We start from the raw sequence: 15472 nt of genomic DNA, 5'->3' as shown, positions 1-15472 counted from the left end.
AATTCCATCTGCCATTTTTCAGTCCATTTTTCCATCTGTAAGCCATGATAGGCTTCTTCACTGTCCACTGCACCCCGAATCTTGGTGTCATTCTTACGACTCTCTCATTAAGGATGTTCCCAGACTGGAGAGTTTGCATTGTATGTAGAGATTGAGTAGGCTGTGATTTTTTTCCCCTAGAGTTAAGGAGGCTAAGAGTTGACCTGTTGAGGTCTATGAATTTATGAGGGACTGGTAGGGAAGTCTAAAGAGGGCACAGTCTGAGGTGAATGGGGAAAGGTTTAAAGGGGACCTGAGGGCTAACTTTTTCACAAAGGTGATGGTGGATATGTGGAACAAGCTGGCAGACGAGGAGGTAGAGATGGGGGTGTTAACAACTTTTGGATAGGTACGAGAAGGGGAAAGGTTTAGCGGAATATGGGTCAAGCGTGCACAAATAGGATGGGAATCTTGATTGGCATGGAAACCAGTTAGATCAAAATGATTCTGTGCTATGTAACTATGATAACATGAATCTAGGGATTGGTTTATCCACTTTATTTCAGCTGTTTTCCTTCCAAGTTCTCCCAAGAGACTCATAAAAGGGAGATTAGAATTTCTGTCAATTGGTCCCACTTTATATGAGAAAAGATTCTAGATCCATAAGATTCAGGAGTAGTCACGGGCAATCCTGGCCATCACAACAAGCCATAAAGAGCTGCATTGGAAGCAGCAACATTTGCACATTTTAACATCTAGCAAATTTTACAACTTAAATTGCCACTGATAAGGTAGAGATGGTTTTAAATGTAAACACATTGCCCAGCAGAAGTGTAAAGTAATTTTTCTAAATCTAACGCGCCGCTTGAACAGCTTGTACATGGTGCATTGCTGCCACCTGCTGGTAGCCTCCACACCTGCTGCAGTGAAACATGAGATTGCAGGCAAGTCAATAGAGCTGTGTGGATTATACAGACCTGTAGATGATGGATTATACAGACCTGTAGATGATGTTAAACCAGCTGGCAAGGCTGGTTATAACGCAAGCTATTTAAAACTGATTTATAGAAAACACTTGATCTGGTGCATGAGACCTTACAACAGCTGCTCTTGAATGACGCAAGTTAAAATGTTCTGGTCTGAGGGTGAAGGAGATCTGTGGCTCCTACAAGGCCTGGAGACTGAGTGTAGAGTTATTCGTTCCCCCCACCACTAACGTGACCACTTGATTTTCACTTCCAGACATGACTGACCCATCCTGCAGTTCCTGCTCCACATGTTTGTTCTTCCACATTTCTGTTAAATTTCTTGGCAGCAATAGATTAGACAGGTCTTCAGTTTAGCGGGACACAACTTCAGACCATACTGTGGAAGCCACAGGCCACAACACTGTGGTTAGTCACTGGTCGACAACAGCAGGCTGAGGACAGAAAGGAACAACGACACTGGTGGTGGAGGCTGACACTCTCACATTTGAAATGTATCTGGATGAGAAATTTCTTCAAGCATTCTTTAATCTTCAGGGAATCCTTTTGCACCACTGATTTCTGAATTCATTACCCTTTGAGAAAATAGTCTATGCCTTTATTCCTTCTACCAATGTGCATAACCAAACATTTCCCTACAGTGTAACACACATAAGCTGCTGGAGGGACCCAGCAGGCCAGGCAACATCTATGCAAAAAGTACATTGACATTTCGGCCTGAAACGTTGACTGTAATTTTTTACTTGGATGCTGCCTGGCCTGTTGAGTTCCTCCAACGTCTTGTGTGTTGCTTGGATTTCCAGCACCTGCAGATTTTCTATTGTTTGTGATTTGACCCCTACAGTGTATTCCAACTGCCACTTCTTTCCCCATTCTCCTAATCTGTACAATTCCTCCTGCAGACTCCTTGTTTTTCTCAACACTGCCTGTGCCTGCACCAATCTTTATATCGTCCACAACCCCTGGACAGAAAGCCATCGGTTCTTTGATACAGATCAGTAGCATGTAACGTGAAAAGTAGCGGACCCAACACTGACCCCTGGGGAACACCACTGGTCATCGGCAGCCAATCGCTGAAGGCCCCATTCGCTCCCTGGCTTTGTTTCTCGCCAGTCAGGCAATCTTCTATCCATGCTAGCTAGCATCTTTCCTGTATTATCATGGGTCTTATCTTGTTCAGCAGCCTCATGTGCAGCACTTTGTCAAAGGACTTCTAAAAATCCAAGTGAACAATATCCACTGGCTCTCCTATGTCTATGCTGCCTGTTATTTCCTCCAATAATTCCAGTAGATTTGTGTCAAGCATGATTTTCCCTTAAGGAAATAATTCTGACTGTGGTCTATTTTATCACGTGTCTCCAAAAACCCCAGAATCTCATCCTTAATAATAAATGCTAACATCTTACTCACCACTGAAGTCAGGCTTACTGGCTTGTAATTTGGGTGACCTTTGCTGTTGTGCTAAAGGGCATCAGGCACATGAAATGTGTCATCTCCAAACTAGCAGAACTTGCTCTGGTTGCAGTGAGGGATAAATTGGGGTAAGTTCAGTGAAGTGCCAAGGTCTGGGGCAGCACTACACTTTCCCTTCATGTCTGCTCCAGATCCCTCACCTCAGCAGGCCCAACACTCCTGTAAAAAACGCATCCTGCCGTCCTTCAGAAACCGTCCCAACCCTTCAACAAGACCATGCTGAGAGATGGCGCAGTTCTTACCTCACAAACGGCCTTCTTCGCCTTCTCGTCCGAGCCTCTGAACTCGCTGGTCAGCTCCTCGTGCTCAGTCACCAGCTGCTGGAACTCCACTTCCAGCTTGCGTTTGATGACAGCGATTCCTTGGAACTGGAGTAGGACAGGGGAGGAATTAGTCAGTGGTACCCTGGAGAGAGGGGGGTACTACCTGATGGTCTTATTGCCCAGGGTTGTGAGCCATCTTCAGCCCAGGATGGAGAGGTGTGTTATGCACAGATACTGGTAACCCCTGTGTTTCATGCCTAGTGAAGTACTGCCATCTACATGTACATCAACAAAGCAAAATAAAACTTGGTTACTTATTTTTTTCCCCAAATAAATTCCATGAGGATTAATTTTATTCCACATCACAAATTTTTAGGTAATGATTTTTTCAAGAATGAATTTCCGTAATGTGAGTGGCCTTCTGGCTGGCTGCTGACTGTGTACAACTGGAGGGTTGACTCGGGAGCCGAGGGAGTTCTCTCAGACTGAGCCCAAGGAACCTGTAGTCCTTGTGCAACTGAGAAACGAGAAGGGACCTGTACTCTGGACCAGGTTAGGCTGGTCCAAGGAGAGATCGCTTCACTCTGAGAACCATAAATCTTTTGGAGTTCATACGGCTTGTTGGCTGAGATGGAATGATTCTTAAGAACTTTGGAGTCAAGCAACATAGGCAGGAGGGCAGAGAGTGAGTGAAGAAAGAGACCTGCCTAGCCCCATTTCGATTGCTCATCTCTTCCAGTTTTGCCAGTCTGAGCCCATTGAGAATTCCCCAGACTCTACACCCTCCATCGTCGGCCCACAGCCTGCTGTTGTTGGAGGGGATATTCCAAACCCCACGGGCAGCAGCCCCAAACTTGCAGCTTTCGGTATACTGGCCTGTGAGAGTCAGGACACCGAGATTGGAAGTTATGTTGCAGCTGCACAAGATGTTGGTGGGTTGCACATGGAATATTATATTCAGTTTTGGTTACCCGGCTATAGGAAAGATGTCATTAAGCTGGACAAAAACACAGAGCAGATTTACGAGGATGTTGCCTGGACTTGAGGGACTGATAGAGGCCAAGCAGGTCTGGACTTTATTCCTTGGAGTGTAGGAGAAGGAGGGGTGTACAGTCTTTTTCCTAGGATTAAGGAATCAGACCCCTCCAGAACTAGGGGTCACAGATTAAGGATAAAGGGGAAGTCTTTTAGGACTGAGATGAAGAAAATCTTCTTCACACAGAGAGTGGTGAATCTGTGGAATTCTCTGCCACAGGAAACAGTTGAGGCCGGTTCACTGGCTATAGTTAAGCGGGAGTTAGATATGGTCCTTGTGGCTAAAGGGATCACGGGGTATGGAGAGAAAGCAGGTACAGGGTTCTGAATTGGATTATCAGCCATGATCATACTGAATGGCGGTGCAGGCTCGAAGGTCGAATGGCCTACTCCTGCACCTATTTTCTATGTTTCTATGTAACTGTAAGGGATAGGGAGGGGCAGGTTTAATAGGAACCTGAGAAGCAACTTTTTCCATCCAGAACATGGTCAGTAAATGGAATGGGTTGCCAGCCAAACTTGTTGAGTAGATACATCAACAACATTTAATACTTCCTTGGAGAGACGCATGGATAGAACAGGTTTCAAGGGAAATGGGCTAACTGGTGGCAAATGCAATTCGCTTAGATGGAAGTCCTGGTCGGCACGGACCAGTTGGGCCAAAGGGCCTGTTTCTATGTGGGTTGATGGTATCTCCATGATCTGATCCCATTTACCCACATTAGGTCTGCAACTCTCAATACCTTGGCTACCCAGATGCTTCCTAAATTTCTGGGACAGCGCCAGTCTTCATCACCTCTTCAGTCAATGGAAGATCCAAATTCCAAAATCTACTCTGTGGAAAAAGAATGCCCCTCACACTCCTCTGCAGCTCCTCCCCCTCACTTCAAACCTGCACCCTCTAGTCTTGACTCACCCAGCCCTGGGGAGAATGTGTGCACCCCCCCCCCTCCCGTGCCCTCAGGATTTCACACACCCAGAGGGCCTGTCTCCAACAAAGGGAGGTAGCGAGACGCTGCCCGTTCCCCAGTGCCAGCCCGCCTCACCTGCATGTTGATTTCATTGTGCTTTTCGGTTATCTCCATCAGCTCCTGCTCCAGGAGCCTGCGGCTGCGCTCGCTCAGGTCCAGGGCGCTGCGGGTCTCCTCCAGCTCTGCCGAGAGTGCGCCGGAACGCCGCTCTGCCAGCGCGTGCTGCTCTTGCAGCTCCTCGTGCCGCCGGGCGTCCTCCTCCATCTGGCTCTGCGTGTCCTGGCAGGGATACGGCTCGGTCAGCACAGGAGGGTGAGGGAGGGGAGGAGTGGGGAGACGGGGGGAGACTGGTTACCATGTCGAAGGGTGGACAGGGAAACACTGGTATTTACAGAGCAACACTCCAAACCTAATCGTTCAGCCAACTTACATGCAGGAACCCCACGAACTGATCGTACACAACCAGCTCCCAGAAACAGCAACTACAACAACCAGATGCTCTTGTTTTGGGATGCGTCTGACTATAATTTTTGTCCAGAATTCCTGGCCTCCAACTTGGTCCCATGGGAAGAGTGGTTAGGAGTTGGAAGGGGCCCACACACTTGAGCTTGCTTGTGTTCCACCCCCCACCACTCCCAAACCATCCCAATGAAGGAAACACGGGCTTTCAGGGAAATGGTTTCCTCACCTGTCTGGGTTGATTCTGGAGGTGAGGGCGTTAGTCAAGGGGGAGATTGAGTTGCTGGAATTCAGAAGAATGAGGTAGGGATCTTATAAAAATGCATAAGATTATGGAAAGGGTAGATGAGCTAGAGACAGGAAAGGGATAGGTGAGTTTAGAACTGTGGGACATAGCCTCACGATTTGGGAGAGGAGATGAGTAGTGAATTCTCTGCCAATGGAAACAGTAAAGGCTACCTCATTAAATATACTTGGTACACCATTAAATCAGGGGAATTAAGAGCTATGGAAAAACGGCAGGTAGGTGGAGCTGTGTCCACAAGCAGATCAATCATGATCTTATCAATGGTGGAGCAGGCTCACCTGGTCAGGTTGCCTACTCTGTGCCTATTTCTTCTGTTCTTATGTCTTCACCTATTTCTACCCAGTTGGGCTCTCTCCTACACACCGATAGTTCAGCAGAATGAAACCTGCAGTCTGCAACCTGCACCATTTCTCTTTCAACACCTGCTGAATATTTCCAGTGTTTTCTGTTTTTACTTCAGATTTCCAGCACCTGCAGCTTTAACAATTTTTGTTTTGTGCTCCTCTTCCCTCTCCCACTGCCGCCCCTCTCTGTCCCATCCCCTCAATGATCTCTCCTTCCCTTCCCACCAATCCGCTGACTTCTCAACTTCAGCTCCCCCTTCCTCCTCCTCCGCCCCCCACCCCACCTCCCGAAGTCTGGTAAATTACTGAAGTCTGGGCTAGCTGCCACAGATCACAGGCTCCGAACGAGGATTTTCACAGCGTTGGGTATATTTGCATTTGCCTGTGCTGAAGAAGATGGAAAGATGTTCGATGTCCCCAGAGATTCCCACGTGTAGAGGTTTTCTCGATGTTCTGGGGTATGTTTTTAACCCTGTAGATACTGACAGCCCGGGTTAGTCACTGGCCGTGCCCACAGAACTGCAGACTCTCTCCTTGCCCTCATAGACATAAGAGATTCTGCATGTGCTGGAAAACTTGAGCAATACACACAAAGTGCTGGGATGGGATCTCAGCAAGTTAGTTAGCATCTATGGAGGGGAATAAATAGGGTAGAGTAAACGTTCTCCCCTCCATCCCCCTCCCACATACTTTTCCCCTCACTTTGTCTCACCTATCAATGGCCAACTTGTACACCTTCCCCTCCTCCCACCATCTTATTCTGACATCTGCCCCCTTCTTTTCCAGTCCTGATAGAAGGTTTCAGCCTGAAACATTGACAGTTTATTCCCCTCCGCTGATGATGCCTGACCTACTGAGTTCCTCAAGCATTTTGTGTGTATCTCCTCTGCTTTAGCCCATAGATGGTAAACAATGCCACCTAGTGGCTGCACAAGTGCTGACAATTGGCTCCAAGAAATCCCTTGCAGTCAGACAGCGTGCTGACACTGATTCCTTAACATAGTGGTCACCAACCTTTTTAAGCCCAAGATCCCCTACCTTGGCCTTAGTAAAAGGCAAGATCGACCTACTAAATCGTTTACCCCACAACCCTGAAGTAGAAATAATGTATGTACACCAGGGGTCACCGCGGACTGGTTTAATATTGACAATATTCTTGCGAACCAGCCTACGGGGGGGGGGGGGGGGGGTGTTAAAAACAACTGGAATACAGTGATACTCGAAGGAGGTTCCTTACATCTAGTGTATTCCGCAATTTAGTTTACGTGGCTCTCAGCACTTGCTTCTGTCCCACTTGCTCACGTTTTTTCCACTCAAAAAACTCAGTGGGTTTGTCTTTAAGTGCTGGGTGCTTGGACTCAGGGTACCCAAGCAGTGTTGAGGGCTTCATTGCCTCATTAGACAGCCTCCGGGCCTGAACTCCACCCTCCCGCCCGCCTGCCGCCAGGTGCGGCTGGTCGTGGGTGGGGTGCGAGGACAAGGTCAGGGCCGGAGGCCCTGTACTGGGGTCGCGGCGGCCGCAGTCCAGAGAGAGCAACCAAGTGAGGCGTGTCCGCCCCCCCGTTGTGGGATCTATTGGCCGACAAATGTTTGTTTCAGTAGATCGTAGCTGCTCTGCTACTTACGAAACCCTGAGCCCGAATTAGGTTGTCTGCAAATACTGTATTTTAGCAACGGGTTCCCCACGAACAGGTTTAGAGGCGGCGCCCATCTGTCCACGCTCCAGGCCAGGATCAACGGCACTTCCTGCCAGCCGCGCGAGGCCAACCAGTGATCCCTGGCACGAGGGTATCACTGCATTTAGGCGACTGATGACCTCATGTGTATTCAACAGTGGGCATGACAGGGAAAGAGGAAAGGTGCAGCTGACTCATATCGTTTCATAGCGCCAAATCATATCGTTTCCTTGTGGCCCAGTGGTTGGGGACCACTGAAGTACACTGTGTAGTGCATGGCGGGGGAGCTAAACGCATGCACACTGGGCAGAAAGAACGGAACTAAAACCCCGCAACCCGGAAACAATCTCTCAACAGTATTTGTGTATTTCTTTTTAGTTTCTTTTGGGATCTACTGGGAAAGTCTCAAAGATCGACCAGTCGGCATCCACTACCTTAACAGATATGCTGGCTGTGTGGAAGGGAACAAATCGATGGGCAGCTTGGGCCACATCTGCCCCGGGCTCTGTCCAATAGTGCCCAGGCAGACTAAAGAGTTCACGTCCAATCCCAGGCCATCAAGACCTTACCATTCTCTTTCATCTGTGGGTCAACACCCAGTATTTGGATGGGAATTCATGGACTCAGGATGAGGAGAGAAATGGCGAGTTACCTCTTCCTTCATTTATTTCAAAATTCTAATTTTTATTTGTTTCAATATCTCTTTAATTTTTTTTCAAAACTATATTTCCGTAACACCATAAGATATAGTAGCAGAATTAAGCCATTTATTTAATTGAGTGTGCTTTTCAACCCCATTTTCACACCATTTCCCATAATCCTTAAATCCCTTACTAATTAAGAACCTATCCATCTCTGCCTTAAATACAGCCAATGACAGCCTCCACAACTCTTTATGGTAAGGAATTCCACAAATTCACTGTTCTCTGGCTGAACAAATTCCTCCTTACCTCGGTTTTAAAGGGACATTCCCTTATTCAGAGGCAGTGCCTTCAGATCCTAGACTTTCCCTCTAATGGAAATGCCATCTCCATGTCCACTGTATTCAGTAAGTTTCTTTTATTTTTGAAGCGACTTTAAAAAAGTAGCGATTTTAAAATATCTGTCTATGATTTTAACAGTAGTGTAATGGTTAGTGCGACACTATCACAGCTTGGAGCGTTGAGAGTTCGGAGTTCAATCCGGAGTTATCTGTAAGGAGTCCGTGCCTACTCCCCATGGAATGTGAGGATTTTCTCCAGGTGCCCCAGTTTGCTCCCAAAGTCCAAAGGCATACTGGTTGGTAGGTTAATTCATCATTGTAAATTGCCCCCTGATTAGGCTAGGGTTAAATTGGGGGTTGCTGGGTGGCATGACTCGAAGGGCTGGAACGGTCTACTCCACGGTGAATCTCAATAAGTAAATAAATAAATCTCTCTGCACAGAACCACTCAATTCTGGGCTTAGAAAACCCAGGAGCAATGTATCCACACAACTGGATCTGATTAGCATTGAATTGGCCACGGTTGAGGGAAGTAGTGTATTAGCTGATTATTCAGCTAAGGCAAGCATCACTCAGTCTACTACTTGGCATGCAAGAATACATTCAATTAGATCTGATGAAAGATTTTATCTTAATCTTCTTTTGGTGAGTGAAGCTGGGATGAATTCCTCAACTGCCTTGCTCAGAAAGACCAGGCTTACTGTTCCACTCAGTGAGTCATTAAGGCCGACTGTGGATGCTCTCCCCACGCCTGCTCTCTCTCCTGTCATGGCTGTTTCTGCTATCCTCTCTCACCCACTATTTCTGTTCAGTTCTGATTTACGAACAATTCATGCTATGAAGAGTTCTCGGGAACAGAACCCTGGGGTCTTCTTGGATAATTGTGCAGGCTCTCTGTGAGAACAATCAGCAGCTTATGTGTGGCTTTGGTCTACTTGCCTGAGATAGGTGGAGTGAGCTGAAATTGCATCAGACCAGTGACCGGGGCAGTGGGAGTGTCAGATTGGGTCGACCAGCTCTGTCTCACCTTCACTTGTTGCTGCAGTTTCTTTAGCAGCTTCAGTAGTTCGCTGTTGTTCTTGTTGCCTTGGTCCAGCTGAACCTCCAGCTCATTCAGATCATTCTCGAGCTTCTTCCTCACCCGCAGAGCCTCGGCCCGACCTTTCACCTCTGCGTCAAGACTGGCCTGCAGCGAATCTAGACTCCGCTGATGGTTTTTCCTTAAAAGGCAAAATATGGTTGCATCATCAGAAAGGCATGAAACAAGCCCAAGGCCCAACCGACAAATCTGACCGACTGATGAAGACAAACGTCAGCCAGAGATGTTAATTATTCTTAAAATTGTGCAAAACTGACCACTTGGCTGAACGTTCATTTCTACTCTCTGAAAAACTCTGTTACATGTGTTTTGACCGCTTAATCCCATTCCCCTATCACCCCTATGAATGGTGCCCCACACTGTAAGCCCAACAATCCCATACATGGAGCCAATCACCTCAGGGGCTTTCTCCCAAACTCCCTCTCACCCTCCCACCCAGCTCTGCAACTTCCCCCTTTGCACATCGCTAATTCAGCCCTCTCAAAGGTTCTCAATGATCATTGTGCTCCCAAGGGCAAATGTACCTTCTCCCACTGGATCAATAAAGCTTCCAATTCCCTCCCTAAAACTTTGGTCATCTCTCCCTTGAAGATGCTCTCTCTTTAACCAAGCTTTGGATGACCTTTTATGATCAACACAAGAAATTCTGAGATGCTGAAAATCCAAAGCAACACATTCAAAATGCTGGAGGAACTCAGCGGGTCAGGCAACATCTATGGAAATAAATAGACAGTTGATGTTTCAGAATGAGATCCTTCTTCAGGGCTGAGAAAGAAGGGGGAAGATGCCAGAGTAAAAAGGTGAGAAGAGGGGAAGGAGGACAAGTTGGAAAGTGACAGGTGAAGACAGGTGGGTGGGAAAGGTCAAGGGCTGGAGAAGAAGGAATCTGATAAGAGAGGAGAGTGGACCATAGGAGAAAGGGAAGCAGGAGGGAACCCAGGGGAAAGTAATAGGCAAGTGAGAAGAAGTAAGAGGCCGGAGGCCAGAGGGGGGAATAGAGAAATGGGGGGGGGGGGGGTGGAATTTGTTTACCGGAGGAAGGAATCAATATTCATATCAACAGGTTGGAGGCTAGGCAGATGGAATATAAGGTATTGCTCCTCCACCCTGAGAGTCGCCTCATCATAGCATAAGAGGAGGCCATGGAAGGACGTATCAGAATGGTAATGGGAATCAGAATTAAAATGTATGGCCTCTGGGAGTTTCCGCTTTTGGTGGATGGAGTGGAGGTGCTTGACGAAGTGGTCCTCCAATTTACAACAGGAGGAGGCCACAAAGCACAATGGACAACCCCAGCAGATTCGCAGGTGAAGTGCTGCCTCACCTGGAAGGACTGTTCGGGGCCGTGAATGGAGGTGAGGGAGGTCAAGGTGCTTGGGCAGGTGTGGCACTTAGGCTGTTTTCAGGGATAAGTGCTGGGAAGGAGATTAATGGGGTGGGACGAATGGACAAAGGAATCACAGAAGATGCGATCCCTGCAGAAACCCGGGGGTGTGGGTGGGTGTGGGTGGAGGTAAAGATATACTTGGGGGGGGGGGGAGGACCCCTTTGGAGATGTCAGAAGTTGCAGAAAATGCTGTGTTCTATGATATTGTGGGATTGTTTAGCTTAAGATTCTCCTGAGGAGCAGCCCGGGATATTTAAGAACATCGAATAATACAGTACAAGAACAGGACTTCCTGCCTATGATGTGCTAAGCCAACGAAAATAATAAACACCCAACGATTCTCTTCTGCCTACACAATGTCCATATCCCTCCATTCTCTGGACATTCACGGGCTTCTTAAACACGTCTATTGTACTTGCCTCCACGACAACCCTGGCAACCCATCCCAGGCATCCACAAATCTCAATTTTAAAAAATTGTTCTGCACTTCTCCTTTGAAACTAGCCCCTCCAACCTTACAACATGCCCTGCAGTATTAGAAAAATCAACCTGGGAAAAAAAATATTGGCTATGACTAGCTATGCCTCTGAGAATCTTATAAAACTCTCTCAAGTCTTTTCGCTAAAGTCCTTGTTAAAGTGCTGCAGAGTTCAAGTTGCTGTATTTCCTTCTGGGGCCTGAAATTTCCTTTTGAATTGCCTTCCTGTGCAATCAAACTTTCGGTCAACATCTGGATACCGATTCCTCCCTGAACCATGTCCTGTACGATCAACATCCGTACTCCACCCCCCCCCCCCCACTGAAACTGTGTCTTCCTCCCACCCTGAATTCACAACCCAGGGGGATGGTCACTGACTAATAAAGCCACAGTCAGAACAAAAAACCTGCTCACTTCTGCCAAGCATTGATCAGTGATTTTGCCTCAGGGGAAGGGGAAGTCCCACAGCTCCAACACTAACACTGATAATGAAGGATAATCTAACTGCCACATTAACCTTTTTGGTCTCATCCTATCAGAACAAGAGTCAGGAGCACAGAAACATCCAAGTCATCCATACTAACCAAGATGCCCAACCAAACTCATTCCCCTTGCCCATGTTAAACCTTTCCTATCCATGCACCTGCCCAACTATATTCTCCTTGTTTTACCCACCGCCTCTCTCGTTGCCTTTTTTTAAACAAATGAAAATTAACTTGTTTCTCTCTTTCCCATTTCTGACAAAAGGTCTGGACCCGAAAGGTTAACACTGCGTCTCTCTTCACAGATGCTGTCTGAGCTGTTGAGAATTTCTAGCACTTGTATGTTTCCATTTCAGTTTCCACACCTGCAATTTTTCTAATTTCCTAAATGCCTTAAGGAGCAAAGCCGTTGTTTCACACTTACCACAAGAGGGAGGAGGTTCCAACAGAAGTTATGGAAGAGAAAAGGAGAGAAATATGAGTGAAGATGAGAAACAGAGTGAGCAGCAGAAATCCTTTTATTCGAGGTGCTACCAAGCACAGTAAAAAAAAATAACCTTTATACTTTCAAAATTTTGCAAAATCAATAAACATCCTTTCCAAGTTCTGAGCACCTGACTTATGGGCTGCCTGTATACATGTATGAGTATTTGAGAGACTGTCAGGATGCATTTGCCAAATGCTGCAGGCATTTCTGCCGTATAGGAACTCAGTTCATGGCAACATCATTGAATCTTGCAGAGAAATCTGAATGGTTGGGTTAAATGTTCTGGCTTAACTGCATGTTGCTCTTGGTTGGCCAGAGTTTTCATTTAAGTAAAATGCTGGCTGGTTGCATTTCTGATGTGCAGCTTCTGGGTAATGAAGTGTTCTGTCGTAACATGGGGAGAACCTGTTTCAGCATCCATTGTTCAGTCTGAGCAATGCACAACGTGCTGCGTTGCATGGACGATCCCCACTGACTTTGAGATTCCTGATCATTCAGCTGATTGCTGCTGTGCAGTAGGGATGCTACAAATTATCTCAGCCTTCTCAGCTCAAGGGAAGGGGAAAACAGGGCTCTCATCTCGTTTCATCCCAAGTAGCTGTGTAACAGAGCTATCTGATCTATGCGCTGATCCCGTGACAGACTTCAAGTGTTGTTGGAAGGCCATCAACTTGGTGAAAGACCCTCTTTGATCTACCCGAAGCTTATCGCTCTTCCAGATGTCTGGAAGGGAATGCTGCCAACTGGCACATTCCACGTTGCAGGAGTGTGTGCTGAGGGATGCACAGATATTCAGTGCTGCCAATGCAAATCCAGTGGAGAAGGGACACAGTCTAGGATCCTTTTGCAACTGGACATGGAGGGGCTGAGTTGGGCGCAGAAGTCCCTCAAACAGTGAAAAGGTGTATCATCCCAAGGAGCCACTTGAGTGGTGAAGGCAGTATGGTTAAAAGGTGCTAACGCAATGGAATATATTGACCAAATGATTTTAAGCCTGTAAAGAGTTTTGTCCAATGTTTTCCTTGGAGTTACAGAATGATATAGCAGCCCAATTCATCCATGCTGACCATGACGCCAGTGACCAAGTCCCGTCTGCCTGTGTTTGGTCAGCCCCCTAAACCTCTCCTATCCATGTACTTTAAACTTTGCCTCAACCATTATTTCTGGCAGCTCATTCCATATATGCACCAGTCATTGTGTGAAGATGCCCTAGATGCCCCTTTTAAACCTCTCTTCTCTGACCTTAAACCTCTTGTTGTTAGCACATACTTTCACATACGAATAGGACATAAGTCAGATTATTCCACTCTGATAATGGGTAAGTCATTCCCTGGTGCTAAGAAGGCAAACAGGACAGTGTTTTAATGCTCCGTGTGTCACACAGGTTACTGAGAATCAATGTTACGATAGGTCAGCTGGTGGAACTGTAGCACAGTAGGGGCCTATGTATTCAGGAATGGGAATGAGTGGGAGGAATATTATACTAAAACCTTTGCTCCATTTTTGCATTTGACAATTTAGCATTTTTAATTCCATTGACGTTAATTTGTAGTTTAGATATATTACCACTGTGAGGCAGTAGTTCTAGAGCCTTAATGTCTGTGAGGGACAATTCCTGAGCTCTGCACAAAACATGAGCATGAATTTCAGAATTTTGACAGTTTTTCTTATTTTCATATTTACAGTTTTCTACTTCCTACCATAGTTTTGAAGAAGGAGACAAGTAGATGCAGCAAATGTAAAGTTACGGCCAAGGTGTTTGTTCAAACCCTATCCTGATTGGCATTCCCTATGCCCAACCCCAGCCCCTAGCACAACTTCTTTTCAATCATTTCACGTCTGATTCTCTTAGTTTTCCACTCTGCCATCCCTGGCGCAGTTGCCGATTAAAAGTAAATGAGGTTACCTAGTGGCCTCAAATTCCTCTTCCTTCTCCTGGATCCTCCGATCCACCTCCGCCTTAATTTGCGTCAGCTCGAGCTGCAGCCGCACCACCTTGTTCTCTTCAGCCTGAAAGCAGGGGAAGCGAGATGCTCAGACCTGTGTGGCTCACCCTAGGGCAGGAGCCCCAGCACCACAGGTGAGAGTGAACTCTGAGTTCAGAGACATGGAATGCACCACATCACTCAGCCAAAGCTTAAGGTGATGTAATACGAAAGCAAAGGAAACTTTTAAATACATTGCATTAATCTTAGACAGTACACCTTGAAGTTATAACCATTCAGCATAGCATCACTATATTTTCAAGCACAGAGACCCCAGCAAATGCACCATATCCTCAGGTACAGCCACTTCTGCAAAGCACTTGGACGTTGTTGCTCTTGAAAATAACACTAAAATTCAAACTCTCCTATCCCTGAAAAGGCGCGCTGGTAACAGAACAAGTACGACAGATACCAAAATCTGCTCAGAATAATTCAGCAATGTGTGTCTCTGCACTCCTGCCAAGCTTGAAATCTGCTGGATTTGCCAAATCTTCCAACCAGGCCACCTGGAGGTGGAGGGGCAGCACCTCACCCTTCTACCAGAGCTGGACGTGCTCAGCTAAGCTGTGATTTTGCACTGGAAACACTCGAAGTGGAGTTTGTACCCATCTATATGGAAGTCTGAAAATTGCACGTAATTTACTGGCGTCAGTTTGTTATCAAAGTAACACACGTCTCCTGGAGGAATGCAAGAGGAAGACTGGCAGTGAGTGTGGAAAACCTGTGCCTGCTGAAGTCTAAAGGGATACAGGCGCAGTACTGTGTATGCAGAGTTTGCATGTGGGTGGTTTTCATGGGTCTTTGCAGCTTCTGCTGGGTCATCAGGGTCCCCCCCTCATATCCAAAATTCATGTTAGACAGTTACTGTGAATTAGTGGACATCGGTGGCAAAAGCAAAGGTTTCCAGCGTATCTGATGGGAGGGCTCTACTGAAAATTAGCACAGCTATTACTGGCTGAGTACCATTTGATTGGATCTGTCGTACTTTTATCGTGGTCATGACATACTTGTGGTGGTCAGATACTATTATAATTGTAATGAATAGACTGGAGCATAGCTGGGAAGTTGTCGAATCCCAT

At 46.7% G+C, this 15472-nt stretch overlaps 1 protein-coding gene across 8 annotated transcripts in view; it reads right to left on the bottom strand.

The window, feature by feature from the left end:
• LOC140714553 (putative uncharacterized protein MYH16) overlaps positions 1–15472 on the bottom strand; it is a 340102-nt gene that overhangs the window by 8327 nt on the left and 316303 nt on the right. For all 8 annotated transcript variants that reach the window (XM_073025840.1, XM_073025835.1, XM_073025838.1 and 5 more), the window contains 4 exons: positions 14315–14418; positions 9503–9695; positions 4783–4986; positions 2681–2806 (listed from right to left, as the gene is read on the bottom strand). In XM_073025840.1, the coding sequence (XP_072881941.1) occupies positions 2681–2806; positions 4783–4986; positions 9503–9695; positions 14315–14418 (627 nt within the window). The remainder of the gene's footprint in view (positions 1–2680; positions 2807–4782; positions 4987–9502; positions 9696–14314; positions 14419–15472) is intronic.

This window comes from Hemitrygon akajei, chromosome 22 (assembly GCF_048418815.1).
Source record: "Hemitrygon akajei chromosome 22, sHemAka1.3, whole genome shotgun sequence".
Taxonomy (NCBI): Eukaryota; Metazoa; Chordata; class Chondrichthyes; order Myliobatiformes; family Dasyatidae; genus Hemitrygon; species Hemitrygon akajei.
This window is presented reverse-complemented; position numbering and strand designations above follow the sequence as displayed.